At 39.4% G+C, this 25,885-nt stretch overlaps 1 protein-coding gene across 8 annotated transcripts in view; it reads right to left on the reverse strand.

Annotated features, from left to right (window-relative positions):
* Positions 1-4,153: 4,153 nt before the first annotated feature.
* kdm4c (lysine (K)-specific demethylase 4C) overlaps positions 4,154-25,885 on the reverse strand; it is a 40,350-nt gene continuing 18,618 nt past the window's right edge. For 3 of the 8 annotated variants that reach the window (XM_033623857.2, XM_033623860.2, XM_033623856.2), the window contains exons 13-22: positions 24,582-24,763; positions 22,979-23,222; positions 21,138-21,214; positions 19,819-19,874; positions 19,555-19,663; positions 11,113-11,307; positions 10,115-10,285; positions 7,414-7,533; positions 5,398-5,490; positions 4,154-5,247 (exon numbers count right to left, since the gene is read on the reverse strand). In XM_033623857.2, coding sequence (XP_033479748.1) covers positions 5,080-5,247; positions 5,398-5,490; positions 7,414-7,533; positions 10,115-10,285; positions 11,113-11,307; positions 19,555-19,663; positions 19,819-19,874; positions 21,138-21,214; positions 22,979-23,222; positions 24,582-24,763 — 1,415 coding nt within the window. In that variant the 3' untranslated portion in view covers positions 4,154-5,079. The remainder of the gene's footprint in view (positions 5,248-5,397; positions 5,491-7,413; positions 7,534-10,114; positions 10,286-11,112; positions 11,308-19,554; positions 19,664-19,818; positions 19,875-21,137; positions 21,215-22,978; positions 23,223-24,581; positions 24,764-25,885) is intronic. The other 5 variants (XM_078164879.1, XM_033623861.2, XM_033623859.2 and 2 more) reach the window with 4 other exon arrangements.

The following is a 25,885-nucleotide window of genomic DNA, read 5'->3' on the forward strand; positions in this document are numbered from 1 at the left end:
TCCTGTTGCAGCCTCTGAAACTCAGTTCAGTCCACTTTAAGATTTCCTCCATTGGACTGTGGGAGTGTTTTATTTATCTATATTACAATGTCTATGAAAGACAAATCACTTTAACATGAGTATGATAAGTATAACTAGTTAAAATAATGCAACTCTTTGTATCCTGTTAACTGAGGTCCAAACCCAAAAAGGGAAACACATTTGTCTTACAGGACAGTGAACACAATAAGGGGAACTGAGGGAATAAATTAGGCCGACATTATACTAATATAAAAAGATAACGAATGTATAAGCTGCAGAGAGTTTCTTAGTTTAATTTACTAAATATTAAATAACACATTTAGATGAAGCTTATGTTTTCAGGTGCTCAGTGATGAGTGGCTGCACCTGCAGTTTAAAGATAAGTCACTAACTTTGCTCGCTTCTCATTGGCTGCAGGAATGCCAGTCAGTATGGTAGCTCATGGTTTAAAGAAATACTTCACCTTTCTGGCTTTGAAGAGAGCATAGATAAGTTCCGCATTCAGTTTGGTCCTAAATAATATTAAGGTTTTAGCAAAATCGCCCGTTTTGGAAATATTGAGCATATGACTGGATAAAATTACAAAAAGGTTACCATTTAACTTCAATGAAAAGCCTAGTCTCTATTAAACACTAAGTCCATTTTACTAGCCTGGTGTGGCTACACATTGTGACAAATAAACACCTGTCTCAGTTAGATGCCTGAGGCCTGTACTACGAAGCAGGATTTGAAGTTAGCGAGGTAACTTCAGGGTTAACTCAGGGTTTTCAGGACTATGAAGCTGGTTCTCTTTTTAGAGGGATAAATCACTTTGGCAACTTATGCTGAACAGCTAACCTGCTCCAGAGCAGGTTAACTTCAGGGTATCAGATCACAGCCCATCAACACCCCCCGACCACTGACCAATCAGATCACTGAAGAAAAATTGTCCATGGACGAAAGTCTGGAGTCTCAGGTAAAAAAGAGGAGCCTATCCTGTATATTGTTTTACTTCAGTGGAATCACTTTACTTCCTTCCTTGACATTTTATTGTCTCGCAGTCACTTTCAGTATTGTAACATTGCATATCACATGAAGCAGCCTACTTCATTCATAGTTCTGATGATGCCGCTTGCAATTAACACCCCCGCCTCTTTCACATGTGGCTGGAAAGGAAAACCCAGAGTTGACTGAACTAGTATATAACCAGCTTTGTAGTACCTGTTATCCAGGCCGCCAGTGTTAGGGTTAGTCAGACCAGATAGTGAGAAGATATCCTGGGTAAGTGGAACTGGCTTAGTAGTGCAGGCCTCTGGTCTGGTTGCCAAGCGGTTAATTTTTCAACAGAAGTTCTCCAGGTTGTTGGCTACCTCGAGTCCATTCCTTGATTACCCTGCGAGTTATTCATTTTCCTGTAAAAGAGTCTTCAGATCAAAAGGATCAAAAGAATCACAAGGGTTTTTCATAAAAATGACTCCAAGTTGTGAGTATTGTTTCAACAGGATAAAGTGGTGTTGTGTCGGTATGCCAGGTGCCGTAATCCTTGAGTTTCATAACGCTCTCTTTCTCTCTGATGTGCCGTCTGCCGGAGCTGGATCAAATGAATGATTCATAGGTGATATATTATCTGAAGTCTAATTTTAATGAAAGTAATATTCATACTGGTTGAAATATACAATTTGATTGCATTCCCCATCTTTGCTACACAACAGTTTTGTGTGAAAGGCCTGTCCCAAATATTGGCCCATTGATTTCAGTGATTTAAGCAAATAATAGCCCCGGCTATTAATTGAATTTTTACGTTATACTGCACAAGTTGTGTGACAGCTGGTATATGAATGTTTTGTTACAGTTTTGCTGTTTAAACTTGGTCCCCAACCAATCAATAAATTATCATCTCCTTTGCTGTTTTCCATGGAGGCATGCAAGAAAACCAAAGCTTTCTTATACAAATTCAAGGTAACACATCATTAGTAATTGGTGGTCCTTTTGTGAGTGGTCCTTTTGTGAGTGATGTATTCCTTTATCATGTGTTTAACTGTTAAGATATAACTAATTAAGGTAAATGAAATGGTTTATGGGTGCAAAGCTCAACATATGCACCTAAGAGACATGTTGATGGTCCCTCAGTCTTTGAGTCAAACCATCCTGGTGGAACTTACACAGACAAAGCTTTGCCAAGAATAAGAAGAGATTTTAAAAACTCTGTTTCACTTAATTATTGTAAATGCATAAACTTGATTGATGGAATGGGCATCCAGTGTACAACTTTGAGTATTTACCAAGGTCTAAAAGACATGCTTAAGTTTGTTTTTGTCAAAAGTGTCAGGTGTTACCTCCAAAATACCAGGAGTCATATTCACAAAGCTTCCTAGTAAAAAGAGTCGCTCCTGGTGATTAAATTCTGTGTTTGTGAATACGGCCCGAGAAAAGACTGCAAGGTGGCCAGTGGTGTGACAATTCTCTCAGATAGCTCCTAAATTTTTAGTAAGGAGTCCTAGCTTAGGAGTGATTAAGGAAAGTTCTCGGAGCAACTCTGAGCAAGGAAGGGACAGAAACTTTTATATTAGTGAGGAGGTGTGGTTAACCCTGTTGCTAGGTGTGATGCTTGCTTTTAACAGATGTGATTGGTTGTCACAGACACACCTATTTGTTAGCCTGCAAGGTGTGGACACCCAGTGGAAATGAAATGTATTGCATGAATTTTAATTAAGTAACTTTCGTCATCAAAATATACTTAAAGTACCAACTCATCATGCAGAATGGCCCTTTTTGGTATAATGAATATTTTATATAATTGTCTTATCATACATCAATGTATTTGTTGAGTATATTTTGTATTAACAATCTCAATCTGCAAAGTAACTAGTAACTTAAGTTATCAAACATAATGGAGTAAAAAGTACAGTATTTGCCTCTTAGGTTAAGTGGAGTAGAAGTATAAAGTAGCAGAAAATGATAATACTCAAGAAAAGTTCAAGTACCTCAAACTTTAGTACAGTACTTGATATAATGTAGACTGAAAGGCCATCCTCACGATACACCATGTGAAAGTCATGGAGCTGCTTTCGTGGGAATAAAACTTTATACGCTGTTTGTTCGGCTTTTCATCGAGAAACACTTGTCTCTTTTCTTCGGCTTCAGCAGCATCACAAAGAGCCATCTGAAGCAGGCTGTGACGTGGTTTCCATGGGAGTACAAAGCTTTTTGAAGCCTCGCCATGGCCACTCAAGTTACCTCCTGGATTTCACTTCCTGCCTGTTCCTGCCAGGCTCCTCAGAATCTGCTGTTGGGAACACTCTGCTCCATATTTTTCAGTGCGAGGCAGCTGTTCACCTGCAAATGCTGGTCAGCCAGTTCACTGATGAAGAAAGTGAACACTTGTTTGTACAATAACACACGTTTAATGACCTTGGAAAGTGTCCTAGCAGTTCAACAGTTATTCTTTTTTTTTTTTTTTTATTCTATGAGCATTCCTTTATCTTGTATAGATCTTTTAGAAATATGTCTTTATAACCACTGTAGGACCTTAAATAAAAATGTTTTTCAAATTATTGTTCCAATATTTCATTTTTTTGCATCAAATATTGTATTACCCATTTAATGTATCCAACAGTCACATAACAACCCAGTCACCAGTAAAAATATTGACATTGTACATTTCTGCAAACCATGGAAACACTCCATACGTTTGGGCACAAACACAACTTGGTTATGGTTTGAAAAAGATCATGTTATGGCTTAAAACACTTTGTTTTGGGAAAACATTCCCCACCGGAAAAGCAGTGACAGGATGCTTAAAAACACCCACACAGGCTGGTTAAAAGGAGGTAAGAAAAACCATGACAGGTTGCTAAAACACAACCCATGTTTGTTGATCTCCCGACAGTGATCTGCAGCTTGGCAGGCATCTCGCCTCGGTGTCACACTGTCCACTATCGTCTGCACCTCCCAATGACAGTCAGCTCATATTCCGTATCACTTTAGAAATGTTGATGTGATATCTACCAAATGTGAAAATGTAACTTATTCCTGGTTTGCAAAAACATACTTTTCTTCTTGTTACTGGACTGCACATAAACCATCTTTCCCACTGCACCTGAAACTTCTAATCTCATTCTTACCAACTGAATCACTTGAAATAACTTCACAATTTAATAAAAAAAACCATATGTAATTTTTTATTGTTTTCCATACAGCAGTTAGCAATAGTTCAACTATAGCAAGCCAAAAATAAATACAAATTTTAAATAATTTCAACAATGTGTTCATTCAACAGAGCAACAGTAGCATTTCACGTTAATAGTGCACAGAATCCAACACAAAGGCATGACTTCCTGTCTGAACCCTTCACCACAGGGTGGGATTTACATGTGGTCATTTTCTTTTCGTTTTTTTAATTCAGTAATGATTCATTTTTATTGTCATATTACACGTTTTATAAAACATGCAGAGAGGAAGCCATTGAAGTGTGATTGGACTCTCGCAGGAGCAGTTAGGAGACAATGTTTAACATGCAGGGAGAAACAGTAAGACATGAGGAAAATACTACAAGCAAAGTGCATAAATATTCAAAATCAAAACTTGAAATAACAGACCCCCAAAAAGCTACCATAGGCAAGCTATTTAGAAAAATCTAACCTTTTGAATTTTTCATGTACAAAGAAAAAAGTTTTTTTGTCATTTATTTCAAAAAAGGGTGATGTGACAAATGTGAGTCACATTTTATTTTCCCTGACGGATGTGAAAGCACTGGGTAACTGAGGCAACCATGGCCTCTGTTAACCCGTTCTGTAAGAGTGCAGCTGTCCAATTCTTCAGCCTGTCACAATCACCAATCACTGATGTATAATGTACAAGCACACACGAGTTAATGTCCATCTAATGCAATTCACCCGATCTCTTCTGTCGCTCCCTCTGATCTATTCAAAGTTGTGTCGGCAACAGTTGAGATGGAAGTAGATCCAAACACTTACACACACGCATACTCACACATCCGCTCACACACAAACAGCCTCCCCTCTACATCCACTGTTAAACTCAGTGCATTCATTTGTCATTGATTTCTTCTCCATGACTTCATTTCCCTTTGTGGCTGCGTTGCTCCCATGTGCTTTTGGCAGTTGTACGGAGGCCTGGCAGGGCCACATAGTCTTTCTGGAAGCGTGAATTGGGTGTTCTTTGCCGTTTCCTCTCCCCCTGTGTGGTGAAGAAGGCGTCCTGGAAACGCATGCTTGAGGCCGTGGACTACGCAAATAAACAAGACATGAGAAAACGCTGATAAGTAAACAAGAAAGCATTCCAAGTGGCAAGGGAATATTTTAACTTTCGTGCTGTTAGAAAGTATCAAACTTATGGTTTACAGTTGATGTGTTGCCCAGTAAGTCTAATACTTACAAGTCTACGTTTCACCTTTTTAGGCAGGTCTTCATCTAAAGTATAGACGTCTTCTCTTTTTGCCAGCACCTGTGACCCGTCCTCAAACTCCACCTGAGATGACATGGGAATATTCAGCAGGGATTTACACAGTTTGAATTAAATGGAGTGCATTTATCCAAAGCACTGTCCAATGTGCCTCTTTCTCACCGATGTAGACACAATCTTAAAGGAACAGTTCATCCCCAAAAATCAAAAACACATTTTCCCTCTTCCCTCTAGATTATTTTGGTGTGAGTTGCTGAGTGTTGAAGATATCAGCCGTAGAGATGTCTGCCTTCTCTCAAATATAATGGAGCTATATGGCACTCGACATGTGGTGCTCAAAGAGCCAAAAAAAAAAAAAAAAACCTCAACGGCAATGCGTCTTTCACAAATCACGACCTGGTTACTCAAGATAATCCACAGATTATGAGCAGTTTCATGTAGGAATTATTTTCTTTCTACAAAAGGGGAAGCATGCATCTACTACTAGTTCACCTAGCACCACTGAGTTAGCTAATGTTACAGCTCAGTCAACGAGGATGTCATTAATGTTTATCTCATGCCGTCACGAGCACGAGCTGCTCATCCATGAGTACATGTGCATACAGTTGGTAGATGTAGTTCGGTAGAAAGAAAATAGTTCCTCCATGAAACTGCTCACAACAAGGTCTGTGGATTATTTTAGTAACTAGGTCATCATTTTTGGAAAGAGACATTGCTTTCATTGAAATGTATTTTTTTTTGGCTCTTTGAGCACCACAAATAGAGTACCATCTAGTTCTATTATATTCAAGAGAAGGCGGACATCTTTGCGGCCGATATCTCAAACACTTTGCAACTGACACCAAAACAATCTAGAGTGATAAGTAGCGCTACAGGTAAGAAGAAAAATATGGATTTTTCATTTTGGGGTGAACTGTCTCTTTAAGGGTAGGATTTCCACCTGGTGCAAACTCCTACATTTAATTTAAATGTTTATTTGCTGTTTATAATCATGGAAAAAGATGCTAGAATTGACATCACTCAAATATAAGGTAGTAATCTTTGTTTTTGCAAATAGAAAAGTGTGTTTCAGGTGTTTATCAAGGAAAGAATTTCATCATAAGGTATTTCATCATAAATTACAAAGAAAAACACTTTTCTCGAAAGTCTAAATGATGAAACACAAACAGCTCTGCAGTCACTGTGCGGTGTGATTCATCCTAAAAAGAAGCCACTTTGATGTTACCTTTGCTCTCAAAAACAAATGTTTTCTGCTCAAGATATTCAAGGTTTTGATTGCCATACAGATCTTGAAGTGCAACAGCCTGAAGCTATTTCCTACCTAAACGCACCTTGACAATGCAAAGTTCTTGTTCAGCTTTTTTCTAAAATCGGACCCATCTTAAACTGAGTGTGTGCGTCACAGATGCATTTGTGCATAACTAATGGTTGACGCCCAGCTCAACTAAATAAAGCTTTAAGTGGAAGCCGCATGACTTAGCTTGGTGAATATTTCAGTGAGTTTGAATAATGCAGATTGTCACCTCCTTCTCATCCTCCTCTTCTCGCTCTCTCCATCTCTCTTTTCTCTACCCATCTGCTTCCACTCTGTGTCTGAATAGCTTTTCCTTCCTATATATCTATCTTCTCATCCTCCCATCATCTTCCATCTCATCTCCATCCCTCCTCTTTAGTCACTGTGACTTCAGCACCTCCCTCAATCTCCATCTCAAGTGTCCTCTTTCTTTTTCTCTCCATCACCCTCTCCGTACATAGACCTGGGGACCCTGACAACGTCAGAGGAGTCACGATGATTCTGATGTTGAGGGAGTTTAACAAGTTCGCTGCTGTCTTGCTGACGTAACAACTGAGCTTGCTATTAATTCAACATTCACAAAAAAGGTTTAATCTACAACACCAGGTCATATGTCTCTATTTACTATTTGTCATGATTGTATACTGCAGTATGTGTGTGTGTGTCTGTGTGTGTGTCTGTGTGTGTGTGTGTACCTGGTACATGTAGGATACGTTGGATCCTAGGTATTTGGCACCATAGAACAGCCCATCAGGCCACTTCACTTGAACAGCTTCGCCCACTTCAGGAGGACCCAAGTTCATACAATCTCTGCTCTAAAGATAAAAGAGAATAATGGTTGGTCTGTGGAAGAGAGTGTTTCAAAATATCCTCAGAAAGATGAGAAAGTATTTCAGCATGAATGGTTTGAGGCTCCAAAAGAGCTCTTTTCAGTTTAAAGAGGTAAATGTGTTCGGACTGGTTCAGACTTCTATCCTGCTGCTGAATATTGTTATATAGTTCTGCTATGTAACCCTTATCACCATATTTTCAACACCTTATTTTTTTATATATGCATTGTTAACCATTAGACAAACAATACAACAACATTCATAACTTTTTTTTTTTAAAGACTGATGTCGAGCATCTCAGACAGACTGCATACACACTACAACACTGAACAATCTGAGGGCTTGCAGCCTTTCTAAAGTGCTCTAAAATGGAGCAAGATTCTTTCACAAAACCGTATACATGAGAGTAGGTATTTTTTAAGTAATCCAAAAAGCTTGCTGCTTAAAAGCTACAACCAAAAGTACAATGTCAAATGTGAGCAGTGAATAATGTGCCTACAACATGAAGTAGGATATGAAATGTTGAGCAAATATTTGTTGTAGATCCTATCTTGCCCTGATGAACAAAAATAGTGTAGCTGGATTTATGATTTTATAATATAAATGCAATTTTATTATTTCTTTAGTGTAATATAAAACATAACAATAGTCTCCAGATAAAAAAAAAAGATTTTTTATCTATTTTATTTAATCCCTGTATTTAACATTTTTTTAAAAAGACATACTTTGCAAAATTTTCCTCAATAACAATGTATGGACTTATGCAAAATTAATCCCTCTCAAACATCACTTATGACCCACTAGAAGTGTGTAGTGGTGAATATCTCTGCAGAGACCCTGCCCAGTGCCTATATTTTCTTATTTTCTTCTTATGTCGCTATCTTCAGGACGTATCTTGGCTGCAACCTTCTGAGCAGTGGTGTTTTGCCCCCAGCCAAACACATCTAAGAGGAAGCTATGAGAATGGTGGACATAGTTCCAAAAAAACACAGGTTTAGCGAGGCAAAATGCCAAGCTACGAAAGCCCTAAGGGGCAAGGTGAAAAAAAATTTGGCTGGCAATTTTGGCCATCTCCTACGTACAAGATATTATCTCCCATATTATCTGTTACATACGGGACGTTATCTCCTACGTGGGAGACACTATTTCCTACAAAAAGATAATATCTCTTGCATACGAGATAAACCTTCAAGCCTAAGAATGAAGTACAAAGTGAATACAAAGGGCATTACAAAGTTCAGCCGAATGCAGCATAAACAGAAGATTTTACCATCTTGTAAACTAACTACAAATGTCCACTGATTCATACGCACAAGAACTGCTGGCCCACAACGTCTAAGTTCCGCATGCATATATGCAGTCTACTCAGTGAGCAAGTGAGCGAGTAAGAGAGGCTGATACCTGTTTTTTTGAACTAACGTTACCAATACAACACCACAATGAATCTCTGATTAGCCTACCACACGCATTACCAGTCAACAAGCGGGGTTTACACAATCATTATCGCAGCACTCTTACAGCAGGAGAGTCATGCAGAAGGCAAAAGACACCACACACACAGCCAAGAGCAAGACAAACTGGTGACCAGTGACACACACAGTTATATCCTCAAAGAACACTCTGATTAATAACGGATGGGCTGCAGGTGGGTGAAATAATACACCATTATTGAGGAAAATATTAATTACATTCAATAAAATGTGAATATATCAGAAAACAGACCTGCAGAGCTTCTGTCTGCCACTGATGTGTGTCCCCATTAAGAGAGACGCTGGTGCATTAACACACAAAGGTGTGCATTTGAAAACAGCAACAGTACTGACAAACTATGATATTAAATCTCTCTGTCACGTTTTATTCTTTCCTGAAGTTTTGAGAAATGCCTCAGCGCCTCGTCAGTCAGGACCTGTAGCTTTTAATTTTACTTGTCTCTCTGCGGTTATTCTGCCTCCTGTATTCTTGGGGTAAAGGAAACTTTTACACTTTGCCCCATGGATACGTGCAATTATGCATCAATAGAAAAAAGCAAAAAGAACAAAATTGTTGATTGTTAATAAGTAAAATGTCCTCACTAATACAGTAACACACAGTTGTGTGGTTGTGTCTGTCACAGCTACTTCTCCTCAACAGCGTTAAGCTCACCCAGTGAGACTTGGTCATTACCATAATCACTTGAACAAATCAATGAATTTCAAGTAATCAAGAGGGGTCATGCCAGTGATTATTTGCTGCTACCATGACAACTAAGCAGTCCCACAATGCTCTATTTTAATTTGAATGGCCTTTTCACAAATCCATGTTGTTTCATGGTAATTGCAGAAAGGTTTATAGCAGGAGAAAGACTTCAAAATTACTCTTGATCACATTGGTTTTGCAGTTGCACACCTCACAGTAAGATTAAAGCAAGCTTATATGCAATCCCTCATGCACTGACCATTTGAGAACCAACAATCCTCCTTGAAAAAAAGGAAGCTCCTTTCAAATGAGAGGGTTTTCATATCTGCTAGAACTCTGTACAGCTGGGAAGTGACCTCTTGAGTGTGTTTCTAATTAAACATTTTCTCACCACTATATCCTCGGGGTAGGTATCGTTGGAGAAGGAGCCGTCATCGAACATGACCTCGTAGAACACCTGGGAGGTGATCTGGGTGACCTTTGAGCTGTAGTAGCGCAGGTTCTTGTGTTTGGAGATCACAGTCTGGCCCAGTGAGATGGAAGCTTGGCACGCTCGCTGCTTCTGGTATAGACAGAAAGCAGCAATTAAACTACTGTATGACAATTAATACAGGATCATGTCAAACTAAAAGACCTACGGTGCTACATCATTATATAGAGAGATGACCACAGGACAGTTCATTTTAATTGCATTATTAAAGCTATGTTTATGCAAATTAAAAAACATCTTCTACCTATATCACATTGCATCTAGCCATGCAGATAGGTTTGTTTTTTGTCCAGGTTTTGGGAAATGTCAGAAATTTCTTCCACCACTCCAATACAGCTTTGAAGAATGACATTTTAAAATTCAACAGCAACATGTCTTTCCAGAAACAGTTTACTCTAGGGAACCCACAGACCTCCCTGTGGACTTTCCCTTATAACTACTTTCTTCTAAAGAAACAGACACTATTTGCATAGCTAGATACCAACAAAGGTGAGTGAACAAATCTTTTATTTTTGTTATTTGGGTGCACTGACCCTTTAAGCAAATAATACCTTTGAAAGAGATACTTCAGTCTTTTCATGCATTCCAAGTACAATGCATTTTATATCAGCACATCTTTTCGAAATAAATTCTATCAATATGCATATTTTATATTCCTGCACTAAACCACCACTGCACCTTTTACCTGACTTACATTTATTTAAAAAAATGTGACCAACATTCATATGCCCACAAAAGTAACACCAATCATTAGGTGTTCACACTAAAACCAATTTTCCCTTTTGGTCGTCTATGAATTACTTTAAAAGTCTGATTGTGCACGCACATTGCCATGTCCATTCTAACTGAGCACAAAGTGGTTCATAACGGCTCCAGGAAACACCTTTCCTAAAACTTACAGCTGACGAACTCCGTGACTGATGTCTATGGCAGGTGATTGACACGACATATGGCCAATCATCAGGCTCCATGATTACACCGGCAGCATGGGCACAGGTCACATGAAAGGAGGTGGGACACCGGCCACATGAGCACTGGATGCAAGCACCTGCCTGCCGCTTCCCCGCACAGCGCTTACGACAATAGATGCACTTCTGTAAACACAGACCAGAGCAAAACCGTCAATACGAAACTGACTGAAAGGGCCAGCTGCCTCCAAATTCTTTAAGGACAAGGCTGGCTTTATTCTATATTTTTTTTAAAAAGGTCTCAGCCACAAGTCCATTATTACAATCTGGAGACACAGAGGTCACGAATTTGTTTTTTGTTGTTGTTTTTTTCTTAAAGCGAAATAATTTCCCTATACAGCTGGGCACTGTAGTTTAGATAAGCAGGAGTAAATAGTGCATTTGTTGGGGACTATTTTCAGATGTGGATTTATATACTTTTTGATTCTCTAGTGCAGTGATTCCCAACAAGGGGTACTTGCACCTTAGGGGATACTTCTACAGTTACCACAGAGTGCATGGAAATATTATGGTCTAGCTCAACTAATTAAAAAATGTTAAATCATGTTTTGATAGGAAAATAAGAAAAATATATAACCATAAGTTGAGTCAGCTATAACTCGGTCACAGTGTTCAAGTTACAGCTAAAATTGAAAATGAGTAAAAGGAAGCGTGCAGAGAAGTCTGAACAGTATGCAGCTGCGACAGTTAAAGAAAGGCAATGTGTAAATGCTTAAAAAGTAGCTAAAAACAATGAGCATTGAGTTCAAACAGTAGCTAACTAAACTAATGGATAAATGGTTAAAATACCTTAACGTCTAGCTTCTGCCACTAGTAGTACAAATGTAAACTTGACCAAATTAACCTATTAAGCATTGACATTTTATAAAATATTGAGAAAATTGTTGATGAAAGGGTGCTTGAGTTCATCTGCTAGGGTGACAGGGGCACGTCTTCAAGAAAAGATTGGGAATCACTGCTCTAGTGACTATTTTACAGTAGCAGGCGGAGTACGTAGGATTGAAATAAAACAAACTACAGTGTCCATGTACAACTCAGTTCAACATTATAGCTCATTTATGTGTTTTTAATAGTTTCCGTACAACAATGAAGGACTATGGCACAGAGGAATAAGCAATATCTTTGTTGTTCTTGTTAAAATGATCAATTATTTGTTGATTCTGATCTTTTAATGGGATTTGTCAACAATGAGAAAAATATAGGATATCACCAGCCTCACCCTTTAACACTACAAACACAGTATGTCGTATTAGTGCAATGTTGGTAGGCAAGTTTGCGCAGTAAAAGTTAGGATTGTCTACAATTGATTGATTGATCGATTGATTATTTTTATTTACGTGTCATGCACAAAGTGCCCAACCCTCATGGGTTTATAAGACACCAAAAAGAAAGTACAGTTGCAGTGTACATTTTTTTCTTCTTCATTTCATACATAATTACAGTCCCTTTACAGCTCAGACTTTAAACAGAACATTCTGCCTTTTCTCCCACGCTTTGCAAATAAAATCCGCAACAAAAAAGGTTCCCTTACTAAAACACAACTCAAGTTTCTCATACTCATCCAGCCAAAAGAAATCAGCATAAATAGAGGACATTTTAATAAAAAGTACATCTCTCAAGTCCTCAGAAACAAAACAGTAACCCCACTCTCAATTTCACCGAGCTCACACACCTGACAAAGTCTGTCCTCCTCTGGAATGGCATTAAACCTGCCGGTCTCTAAAGCCAAAGGTAATGTTCCTGAACATAACTGTGCACATAATGATCTTTGTCTTTTGTTTAAATTATACTTCACATACATTTCAACATCATAACAGTTTTTTATGAGACAGTAAGTTCGTAATTTTGGTTTATACCATATATCGACAGACCACTTTTCCTTATACTTGAGAAACATATTATTCTTTAACTCCCGAATATTACAAAGTAACCTGTTATGAAAGATAAATGAAAAATCATTCAAATTAAATAAGGATTTCATCTCGTTAGCCCAGGGATGACCATGTAAAATGTCCCAAATAAAAATCTTTTTAGTGAGTCTCTGATCTGACATCCTTACAAGTCTATTCCACAGTCGAAGCATTTCACATTTATGTCTGATGTTTGGAGGCTCCCATCCCATATCTCCACAAATAGCTAAAACTATTCATGGCATTCTTTCAACGGTTTTCTCGACCTAAATATCCTTTAATTTTGAACTGATGTACCTGATTAGTCTGGAGGACCTCAAAAGGAGAATATTATTGGTGGCATGTAAGAAATCCTTGACCAAGAAATGGCTTAAAAAAGAAATGCCTGGTATTGATAAATGGATTGACTTGGTTTATAATATATTTGCAATGGAGAGATTGACTTTCAGTTTGAGAACCTAGAAGGAAATTTTTACTGAGAACTGGACAAAATGGCTGGAATATGTCTCAAACATAAGACCTGACTTTGTCTGATAGGTATTAGAAACACAGTGATGTGACTAGTAGCCCCCCACTGCATCTATATGTATGTCTTATTTCAACATTCTTGATCTGATGATCTATTTATAATCCTCATGTTATGACTTTACATCACTGTAGTTAACATACATTTAGGAAAGTTTGAGGATGTGAAATTCAGTGTGCCAAAATTCAAAACTTAGAAAGTGAGCACGAGACCTTCTGTCACATCCTCTCCTTCCAATCTTTGCTGTCACTTTCCATTTCAAACAACATTAAACCAACTGTCTTTGAGTGTGTTTACTGAACTGAGGAAATCCTGACCTTATTCAGTAATGTAGCATTGGAACGAGGTTAAAAAAAAACCCAGTAATTTAAAACACTTTGAATACAGGCTCAATGAAAACAGCAGTGAATTAAAGACAAAAGGCCACTCAGTAAATCATCACTCGGTTGTGCCATGAACCTCTAACATCATTTAAAACCATTATGTGCTCCAAATAAACATATCTGTAACATCTCCTCAATGCGCTGTTATTGGATACGGTGGTGTAAACAAAACATAGATACGAGAGAATAAAATGAGGCGAGGGAGAAACTCCAGTTTTAACACTCAACAGAAACATGTTATTTCACCGCTACAATACAAGGAAACCCTCAAATAAGCCCAATCAGATGACATCATCTGAGGTTTCCACAACAAACCATTGCTGCAATGTCTATGCTGTGGTATTTTTCTTCCCCCCATTTGAGGTCTGTGAGCGGTACACAAGTGCACATTGGAGGACGTAATACACATACACACCCTACGCACAAACACTGCCATGCATCCATGCACAAACAGACTCGCACCTAAAATTTTTAAGACTATCCCTCGGTTTTCTGCACCAAACAGCCCATCAAGTCCATTTCCTCTACTCTGGCATCTCCCCTCTCCTCCTCTCCCACAAATCCTCGGCTCTCCCACTAAAGGGAAAGAATGACGACATCCTCCCATTATAACCCTACTCGCTCCCCATTTCTCTTTCACCCCTTTCGCATCCCTCCCATCTCACTCCATTTCCTCCACTCTCCTCCTAATAAAACATCCATCTACGCTCTCTTTCTCGCTTCGCTTCCCTGCCCTGTCTTCTTCTCTCATGCGGTGCGGTTTCGCATCTCTTTGAAGGTAATTTATTCATTAATCTAATTCCTGGGGATCCATACTGAAATATCCATACATGCTGACAGATAATATGCCTAAAAATAGAAAAACTATGGAGGATATGCGAATGAGCTCAAGTGGGAATTACCTGGTTTGTAAATATAAGTATCTTATGATATCTAAAGAGGAACAAGATGTGTCTAAACAGCATGTAAGGGAGTGTGGTGCAATATTAAAAAGGACCTTAAGATAATTTCATTCCCTGGTACATATAATAGGAAATATTAATAGCCCCAGGAAGGACAGCACAGCAGTTGATAGTTGGATAAGAAGGTGACACTGTGCCAATACAAAACTTTGTTTAAAGTCTCTGTCCTTATCAGCCAAGCCTCTGAAATAAGTGCCCTTTGTTCATTTCTTTGAAAAATCAATAGCTGATCCAATTAGTTAACCTAGGCAGCATTAATTAAATTTAACCTCTACAGCAGGGCTGGCTTCGCCTTTACAATTATCAGCTTAGCCTTCTTAATTCAGATATCAGTTGAGGATCAGGAGGTATTGTGTACCGAGAGAGTCTCGGAGAAGTCCTCTTTCAACCTAAAAGGCAATGGCTAATTTAAAATGGTGATGAAAATACGCAACTTCATCCCTTTTTTTATTAATGGAGCCTCTATTGCCTCACAGCTCCTCTTTCTGAACTGTGGGACTCTCACTCAGTGCTTTTCTCGGTGACTAACTTGGCCTACATTTCATAAAGCCTTTTCCCATATCTCCTCCATTATAGACAGCAGTGTGCTGATGAACTGGCCTGACTGTCTCGTCCACCTATTGAGGCCAGCATGACAAGATTCTGACTGGCATGCAACACACCCTGTGTGTCTAGAGAGAAATATGTGCGTGTGGGTGGGTAAAAGAGTATTTATGTACATTTACTGGGTAGAAAAAAACAATTTGTGTAAAAGCATAAAGTAATGCAAATATGTCAACAAGTTTTATGTTTTAAGTTGTGTGAGTTTGCCTATGTGTGAGTCTAACCCACTTTCCACCATGCCTGTGCCTTCTCTAGGGGTGTATTTGGGTGCCTGTGTTGAGCCATGCGTTAAGAACATTCCCACAGTAAATTATAAATGTGTATGTGCATGCGCCTGTGTGCGTGTGATAGTAAATTATGAATGTATCGGGCTGCTGCAGGGGCAATGGGTCCAATGCAAACACGTGGCTCATGGAGCGAACATGCAAATGATGAGGTGGACAAAAGAGAAAGGTATATCATCCATAATCTCATTCGATTTAAATGTCAATTAAAATAAAAATCTGTGTCATCATGACGCAAATGTTTTTTTTGCCTACTCAAGAATGAGTGAAGGGGCTTATTATTTATTCAAGCATGCTGTGCTGTTTTTCATATTTTACCTTAATTTAGAAACTCAAAGAGTTTGTTTAAAAGAGGCCCATCTGCTTTATCATCTACAGAAGCCTGTGCCCGTCCAAAAGTGCTTGTGTCAGCATGTTAATTAGTGAAAAATTGGCAGCAGAAAGTAAAGACTTTGTGTAATCATGAAGTGTGAGGGGAAAAAAGATTGCAGTCTTAAGCTCTATTCATGCGGGACTAGTATTACCTAGGGACCTCGTGATTTAGAAACTACTCCTCACCCGTCTGTGTTTGGTGCAGTGCATTCACATGGGTTAAGCGAGGTCTGTATTTTACTTGGATTTATGATGTCAAGGCTCTGCGTAACATCTGCTTCCTGAACAATGAGAGCAGTGGGCTGTCAAAAGAGAGAAAATTTAATACACGTACAATTTGAGATTTTGCTCTTCTGATGGATTTGAGCTTGCTGCCGTGGGTCTCTATGCAGTGTAGCAAATCAACCTGAACCCAAAATGAAGTCAAAATGTTCATTTATAATTGCCAACGCAGCCTCCATAATTCTTGACTGGGGAGAGGCAGAAAAAAAGGTGTGACGAGAACATGAAACTTTGCAAACAAACAGAAGAATAAAAGATCCCGATTCGCAAGGAGCCAGTGTTATCATGTGACCTTCGTGTTTGGCAAAATATGGTTGGTAATTAAAGCCCTATATTTGCAAAGTGCTGATAGGCCTTTGCACACGGCACTGGTGTTACCTGGGAACTTCTAGTAATTGGTAACAATTGCAGAGGATGTCTGTGATCCTAATCCTATGCCAATCTGCCATGCCACCATATTTCACTAAACACAGAGGTCATGTGATAATATTAGTCTTGTGTGAATCAGCATCTCGGTAATTTGTGGTCAGATTTTTTCTGCCTCTTTCCTGCTCAAGAATCATTCAAGCTGTGCTGGGAATTATAAATCAAAGCTTGTTTTTTTGGTCTGCTTTATTGACAGTAATAGAGATAGACAGGAAAGCTAAGGGAGAGAGTGGGGATCCCATACAGCAAAGGGCCCAGGCTGGAACCCTGTCCCCAGTGGTGTCCACTATGCCCAGTGAGTTACCAGTATGCCCATAAATCAAAGTTGGTTAATTCCTAAATCACACGAGGCCTCCTAGTATTACTAGTCTAGGGGCTTTAAATATATCTTGAGATCAGATACATCCTTCACAGCTAAGAAACTGTCTATACTTATTTATCAAATCATGTGCTTTCAGCCGCATTGGAAAGAGTGTAATCTGCGGTGTCAAGCAAAGATTGGCACCGTGACAAACTTAACACAGCCAAAGGAAGGAAGCACCGTCTCCTCAAAAGAGAATTGAGATCATAACAAGATCTGGAACATTTTGGCTGTCATCACGGTAATGTCACAGACTTTTTATGAGCGTCCCGCCCTTTCCAGTCTGGACTACAATTTTCATTTTGTTCAGATTTTGGCCCCTGGTTATGGATACTGACACTTTGTGGTCTGCGCTTTCATATCCAAATGAGCTTAATTTCAATGCGGTATGGGCAGATATGAACCATATCCCTGTAAATACCCTGTGGGTAATGTCACTGTGTCCACAAAGTTAATGTCCCATTCAGTGTCAGTGCAGTAGTATCCCTTCAACTATTTTCGGGTAGGCATTCATGCAGGAACCATGATTGGTTAGTTCCGTTATGGTCAAGTATGACGTTGGTGTTACAACGCTGAAACCTCCATACATTCAGAGAACAGTTTATTAGGGACACCTTTCTTATTCAACTTGATAGTATTGCTTAATAGAGTGCTGCAGGGATGGTGGGTTTTTTTGTAGACCGAGCCAGAAGTTAACATCTCCATGGGTTCCTTGACAAATGCCAAGGGGCTTTTTCCATTGGATTCTGGATTATTGCAAAAAATAAGATCATCTTATGATACTTACATGTGTTGCTCAGCAGGATAATCTTCGCAAATGAACACTACTGTTATGATTTCTTTGAGTGTAAATTCAATCATCAGAAATAAAAAGCTAACATTAGCCTGTAAACCAACTACACTACAGTCTCATGACTTCAACATCACAACTACAAGGCTGTAAAGCTGTGTTCAATGTGATGCTGCTCTGTAGTCTCTTCTAGCCACTCATTAGCAACTTTCTTTTTAAAGACGCATAAAAGCTTCTAAATTCACAAGTGGGGTATTTACTGATGTATTTTATGCTGTAATACAAAACGTGAAAGTCTCTTAAGCTTGTGTTAACCACAGGCATTATTTCGGGCATCAAGCCAAGAACCCATTCAAAAAAAAAAAAACAATGACCTCGAGATAAGGTAACCGGAATTGTAAAAATGCTAATCTATTGCCACGTTTAAGGACTCAATCCTGCACCACTCTATATTAGGAGGTGTTTCTAGTATTGATTAGAATATCAATGAGGGTTGGGATTTTCTATTCCTTTATTTGATTGTTGAAAGCAGAGCTATAACAGGAAAATAAAGAGAGGTAATGACATGTAACAAACATCCTCGGCCAAGGATGTTGTGGTTCAAGGCTGCTGGCTTAACCCCTAGGCCACTTCTCTGAGGATTGATTAAATACTATAAAGACCTAAAGGTATAATGTAACACAGCTGAATAGCACCACAAACGGTGGTCTCTAAAATGATCATAAAACTGATTCAAGACCTCTCTAAAATGAATTCAACAAAAACTGAACATGAAAACCTTCATGAAGGAATGATTGTGTCTTAATGTCGTTGTCGCTGTCACTCTTTTATTTCCAGCTTTGGACAATCAACTGATAATAATGTAAAGTGTGTTTTAGGGGTTCCCAATCCATGCCCAAATCAATCACATATGCTTCTTTTAAAAGCTGACGTTTTCATTTACATTTTACATTTACTTATTACTGAAACAATTATGTATGCAGGGAACGGACAGACAGTATTTGTCTTGGTTATCCATCTTGTGTTAGGATGTACCTCTCCAACACTTCGCTATTTGCTGAGCTATCATGGTGCCTGCAGCAGAGAGCTAACTATAGTGGCAACATGTCAGGTCTGCTGAGACACACTCCAGCTCTCTCATTAAGCAAACACACACACACACACACAGACACACACACACACAAATAGATGCACAGATGCATGCACACACACAAGTAGACAGACACACAACCACATGTGTATAGACAAACACCCACACACAGACAGCCCTACATACACAAACCCCTACTCCCACCCACCAGTGGTTAATTATCTAGCTTTGATTGCGGGCATGTTCGTCTCACATTGTTAATTAGAACTGTGAACACTTCATTAATTAGACTGAGCCAGTCCTCAAGGACCTGGGGAATTCCAGCACTACATTGGTGTGTGTGTGTGTGTGTGTGTGTGTGTGTGTGTGTGTGCGCCTTCTCACCAGTTTATATCGCTGCATGGGGATTCTACTGGTGTCAATGGGACTCCTTTTGGCTTCATCGCTGAACCTTGCCTCTGGCAGTGCTACTGCACACATCACGTGGGCCCATCTATATACACAGACACACAAACACACACACACACACACAGACAAACAAATTAATACATTATGATGATTAAGACGCACAAGACAATTCATTCGTCTGAGCTCTGGAGATCAAAAATGAGTATGCAGAGCTAATAGCAGAACAAAAGCCCGTCTCACTTGTCGTTTTGGGTTTTCTTCAGAGCTCCACCTCTGAGGTTACACAGACAGCATTCCTGTGAAAACAAAAAAAAGAGATGAGTAAGAGAGAAGGAAGATATTTTTTTTCCACTTACCAATATCCTTACACATGCTTACATCTAACACCTGCGTAAAGCAACTGTATTGTGTGTGGCATTCGGTCAAATCTCCTGAGCTGTCTTATGTTAAAAAGGCAGCATCATTTTTAGCACAAAAACATGCTTCCAATATGATGCAGTTAAAGAACTGCACCTTTAACTTTAATCTGTTCCAGTGTGTTCTCCTCCTCAGTAAATCAGGATAATGCACACAACAAGACGATACCACAAAGTAGCTGCAAATAGCAGCATCTTCTTTTTTTAGGGGAACAGTGAGGCATAAATCATATTTAGTCATCTATCAAACCTATATTTGATAAAAATAACATTGACTCCAAACTACAGATTTATTGAAAAGAATGAGATTTCCAATTGGATCTTGCAAGGATCTGTCTTCGTCAGGTCAAAAATTTGACTAGGACCAAAACATTGTTGTTCTAAATAAATTTATACTTTGGAGTCATTTTGCAAGTGTTGCTCTTTTTTTTTAACCGTGCTGCCTTAAACCTACAAGTAATGTGTGTATAATTACACTCCTTTCAAAACAAACTTTGTCAAAAAAGTTGAAAGATACTTTAGTAACTTTTAAATAAAAAACTTTTTGTCATACTTACTGAAACTGTCACCACATCCACACAACAGTACGTGAGACAGATAGTCTGTGAAAAAAATCATGTACCTCCTATCTGTAGTGCTTCTAATGGTGTTTACTAGAGTCTTTGGAGGCTGAAGGAAATCAACCTCCATCTGAATCAAGATTCTGTTACTGCATTGCCTATTTTTCACCTCAGATGTTTTCAGAAACATATTTTAGTGTACTGTCACACGACAAAAATTAAAATGTTTCCTCTGACTGGTGAGTGGTGCTTCGTTTTGGCTTGATTGTTTCCAATATGGTGGCCAGGTCACAAACTTTCTCATTTTATAGCTAAACAGTACACTAAAATATGTTTCTGAAACCCTTTAAGACAAGGAACAGGCAATTAAGTAACAGAATCTTGATTCATATTTGATCAGCGTTGCCTGGTATGACAGCAATTCACGATTATGAACATGAATGACAGCTGTGTTAAGGACTCCTCGGCTTACAGTCGCGTGTGGATATAGTGACAATTTCAGCAAATATGACAAAAAGTTGTTAAGTTACCAACCACATCTTTATAGAAAAGTGACATCACACAAGGATTAAAATGGTCTTACTGCTGTAAAGCTTCCTTCTGTACAGCGATCACACGACCACTGTTCACTGACGTCATCTGCAGCAACACCATAGCAACCTAAAGAAGGAGGTGACTGATGAAATTTAGAGACGAAGATATAACTATGTAAAATTCAAAATCTTTACACTCACTCAAATTCTGCTAAACAGCTTTACTTTAACCTGTTTCAATGAATCATTCACAGAAAACAGCAGACTTGACAGCAAATGGTAAGTCTATAATCGGTTATAAAGAACAGAATAAAATGCCACGTCCACTTTGTTTCCACAGACTTTCAACAGAACGATGTGGTATTGTTTCATGCAGAATTGCACAGTATTGCAGACTAAGTGGAAAAGGAGAGCCCTATGGTATGTGTGTCTGTGTATGTGTGTGAGGGAACGGTTGCGGTTGAGCAAGAAATGTAGACAACAAGAGGAAGAAGTACATTCATGCGACTTTGTTTATAAATGCATCTGTTTGTGTGTTCATCTGTGCATCAAAGAGCGCTTTGTACGACAGCCAGACTTGCACTGGCGTGACGGCATGCTTTCGTTTCAGACACTTGTGCAGCTAGCCCTTTGTAACCCAGATGACATGGCTGACAGACACCGCAAAACATACACAGTAGAATGAAACAGCCACTTTGTTGTGAGTAAATATTGTTTTGCTTAGTTTTGGTCTGTGTCCTTGGTGCGGTAGAACAGCAGAAATGTTTTAGAAAAATATAAATGCTGGTGGCCTCCAATAGAAACAAACATTTTGAATTTAAAAGTAAGACAAATGTGATTCCTCTTAAAGCTGACAGCTGCTTAAAATCCATTCCTAGAGGTTTTAGACACATAAGCTGGGGGGAATTTTTATTTGTAAGAAACACTTTAAGTCTGTATGTGTGTGCATGTCTCCGTTCTTTTACCCCACTATCCATCACCAAACCAAATATAAAATCCAAGCTCACCTCTCTTTCCTTTCCCAAGTTCAAATAACAGTGCGGGGGAAAAGCAGCATCAACTTGTACTTATTGTTGGTTCTCGAAACCAAACTTGTGGCTTTTTCATCAGTGTCAGATGACATACACTTCAGCTCCTACTCCCACCCTGCTGTACCTCCACACTCTCACACAAAGCAAGTAAATGCATGTGTAGTACATAGGGTGTGCAGCAGTTAAACACGCACACACAGCACATACATAACACCTAGACTCTCCAGAGTAAAAAATGAGGTGGGATCAACACTAGTGGCAGGAAAATATGAGGGATTGAAACTGACTTAAGGAGAAGCAATGTCATTTTAAAGCTGTGGATTTGGGACAGTGTGTGAGACTTTCATAAAGTGTGTGTCTGCGTGTGTACAGCTCAAGATATTGGCAAAATGTGTATGGATTTGGAAAGAGATCTCGGGCTGTTAAAGTGTGTGAACGAGGGATTAAGATAATGTACAGCATATTGCGTCTGTGTGTCCAGTGGAACAGAAAGGCTCCGGGGGTTTTTAAAGAGTGCGTGTGTGAGGCCTTGTTGCACTGGCTTGGGGCTTTTGGACAGGAAGTATGTGTGGTGAAGACAGAGGATTCACCCTCATTCGGCTGACGAGGGAAATAAAATACTCCAAACCACAGAAAGGGGGGAGGAAGGGAAACAGAGAGGGGGTGGAACATTGAGACGGAGTCAGTGCTCAAACCCACTGACCCTCGTACAATGACATCAGAAAAACAAGCACAACATTTAGAAATAAACAATGTGGCTTGGTGAGGTAGGAGGTAAATAGATGCTTCCAGTATCAACCTTAGGACGCAACATGCTCTCTCTCTCACACACACACTTCTCTTTCCTTGTGCGTACGTACTTGCGTGGACTTGCAGGCAGCAGCCCTCGCAGTAGAGCAGAGGGGAGGTGCCATCTTCCTGCAGCAGAGGGTTAGTGGGAGTCGGGGGGCAGTTCTGCTCCCGGAAAGAAAAGCAGATCTCTGGTACCAGGGGCTTGGTCCTTCTCAGACCTTTACAGGGACGTGTGAGGCCCTCCATTAGAGATGAGGATGTGGAGGTGTCCTTAGCTACGATAGGCGTGTTGTCCTCTGCTTTGTCTTCAGCCTAGATAAAAGAATGTGATTGTCATGTTTTTCTTGAGAATTTCTTAATATCAAAGAGGGAGGTGGATAATAAAATATTTCCCCTCTTTACTAGTAATTAAAGTGGACGACCGTCTCTGGATGGCAATTTAGCCCGTGGCAAATTACAGGAGCTGGGTCTGTAATAAGACAATGATAAGCTGCAGGAAAACCATGTGACGTTCATCACCAGCGGGCTTAGTATTATTTTCAATGCTACTATTATTCACTGGTAATTACTGAGCTGTAATTTCATTATTTACTCAGATGGTTGCAAACTACTTAAATGTCTCTTTTCATGGCTATGTTTTCACAGAAAGAGCCTGATATTTTCAACAGAGTTGCACAGAATATATCTCTGCACATCATGACAGGCTATAACATTACATTACAACAGCTCATTTGATTAGCTAGCAGGGTTTTTATTTTCTCTAACATTGTATGAGTTGATTGATGGTACAAAGTGATCTATCAGGTTAACAAAATAACTTTATTTTTGTTGTCACACTGTGCACTGAGCTGATGAAACTGTGTTGGTACAGTAGCATAGCTCTATTCAAGAAATTTCAAAGAAACAATTTCGAAAATTCTCCAGGCTAGACTTAAACGAAGTAGTATATTGTAGGGCTGAGCTCAAATGTTTGACCATTCAGGTATTTGTGCGTTGGGCAGGTATTTGGTTTTGGTTCTCTGACCTTGAGACAGTTGGTAAGAGACCACGCAAACACACACAGTGACAGGTCTAAGTGTTAGCATCACACGGCTAACATTACTTATTAGTTAGTTATTAACCTCTGTTGCTGTGTCAGCTCGTGTTTACTGGGCAGACATTGAACTGACAGTTCAGCAGCTGTCTTCCAGTGCTGCATCTAAATTGTGTAATGCATGCATGTAATGCTGTGTCATAATCAGTACCCACCCGCCAGCCAAAGCTTTACCTATTCGCTGTTGATTACAAGCACAGCTCTGCAGCCCAAATAATTGTATTCGAGACAGCCCTAAAGTATTACTAGGCTTAGGGTAGAAAAAAAAAATAGACACTCGCTCCAGATGGGATTAGTGTCACTGACCTGTGCAGGTAAAATTGAAAACACCCCACCTCATGAGAAGAACTAAATCCTGTGGAGCTTAAGGAGCAAAAGCAAGAGTCCTGCTCTATGTGATCTGCAAGTATTGATTCTTACATCTTCAGCTCGGTGGCTTGGTGATACGATCATATCTTAAAATGTGTTTACGCTCGAGTCTGCAACACATACAGGCGCTAATGAAAATGTTACACAGTTTTCAATCTAGCATCCATCAAATGACACAGGTTAGATACTTTTGTTGAACTCCACTTTACCTGATAATAGGGCATGAAGAGTGTGCACACAGCACAGTATGGCTGCATGGTGGCTGCATGAGCATTGTACTCCCTCTCCGCTGTGAAGCAGCTCTTCCTGTTCTGCCACAGGTAGATGAGGGGCTTCGCCCACGCCTCCATTTCCTGCTCCTCCTCCTCCGCCAGGCTTGCTTCAGGGGGCTCTGAGTAGAGATTAAAAAAAAAAAAAAAAAAAAAGCCAACCTGGCAATCACTTATTTATTCAACTGCTGCTTCTTTCACTATGGCCTAGATGATGATTCATGCAATACAGAGTACAAATCTCTTGTCTGGTAGTTTGTTAATTAAGCCTGTTCTGAATGTGAAACAATAGTGTGCCCTGAATATCAAAAACACAGCATGCATCATTCTCACAATTGACTTCAGCGGTATTAATGGACTGCTGCTAAATCAGATCCAATCCATCCACGGAGGTGACAATTTCCTCCAGTGACTTGAAAAACATTTTCAATGAATGGAAGCCTGTCTGTTTATAAAATTACCCAAAATGATTAAGAGCTCTCATCATCATAAAATAGGCTTCTTGCAGCCATGGTCATTTCATGGTCATTTCTTACTCAGGGATAAACAACTAAAATGGCTGCTGAATTATTCATCCTTTTTCCACAACCATGGAGATGATGAATGTGACTGTGTGTGTATATGTGCATTAGTACTCGTTAATTGAGGGCTCTCCCTCCCACCCTGTTAAAACAAATAGAGTATCTGTCACTAGGTCATTTTACTGTGGTAGGCCTGAGAGTTAAATCTGTTTGGTTTATGTGTGCATTGACGTCAGACGAATCATTTGGGGGGACATAAAATGTGAAAAATGAGGAGGGGAGGGAGGGACCGCAGAGTGCAATGGTTCAGTGGTTATAAAAAGCTACACTGTGGGAGAACATTAATGTTACCTGACATTACTTACTATTTAAAAGTTTGCTGTTAATGGTATTAAGGCAGCAACTCTATTCCTCCTGAGCCTAATTTCTTGCTGGCTATCCTACCTTTTAACAAAAAAAATGGCATAATTTTTAAAGTGTGCTGAACACTGGTTTGCAAACCAGAAAAAGAAAAGTTATGGCAACTGTACTGCAACCAGCAGAAGTCAAAGGATCATGGTTTCTGGCCCTGTGCCACCCACTATGCAGCACCAACCACAACAGGAAATGTCCCTGGGTTTTTTATTGAAATGAGCATGGCTCTTGGCTTCCAGCATGTGCATCTGTCACTGTCTGAATATTTGGAGTCTTTTTAAGGCTAAACCTTTACGATACCTTTCAATG

The sequence above is a fragment of the Epinephelus lanceolatus genome, chromosome 3, assembly GCF_041903045.1.
Source record: "Epinephelus lanceolatus isolate andai-2023 chromosome 3, ASM4190304v1, whole genome shotgun sequence".
NCBI lineage: Eukaryota > Metazoa > Chordata > Actinopteri > Perciformes > Serranidae > Epinephelus > Epinephelus lanceolatus.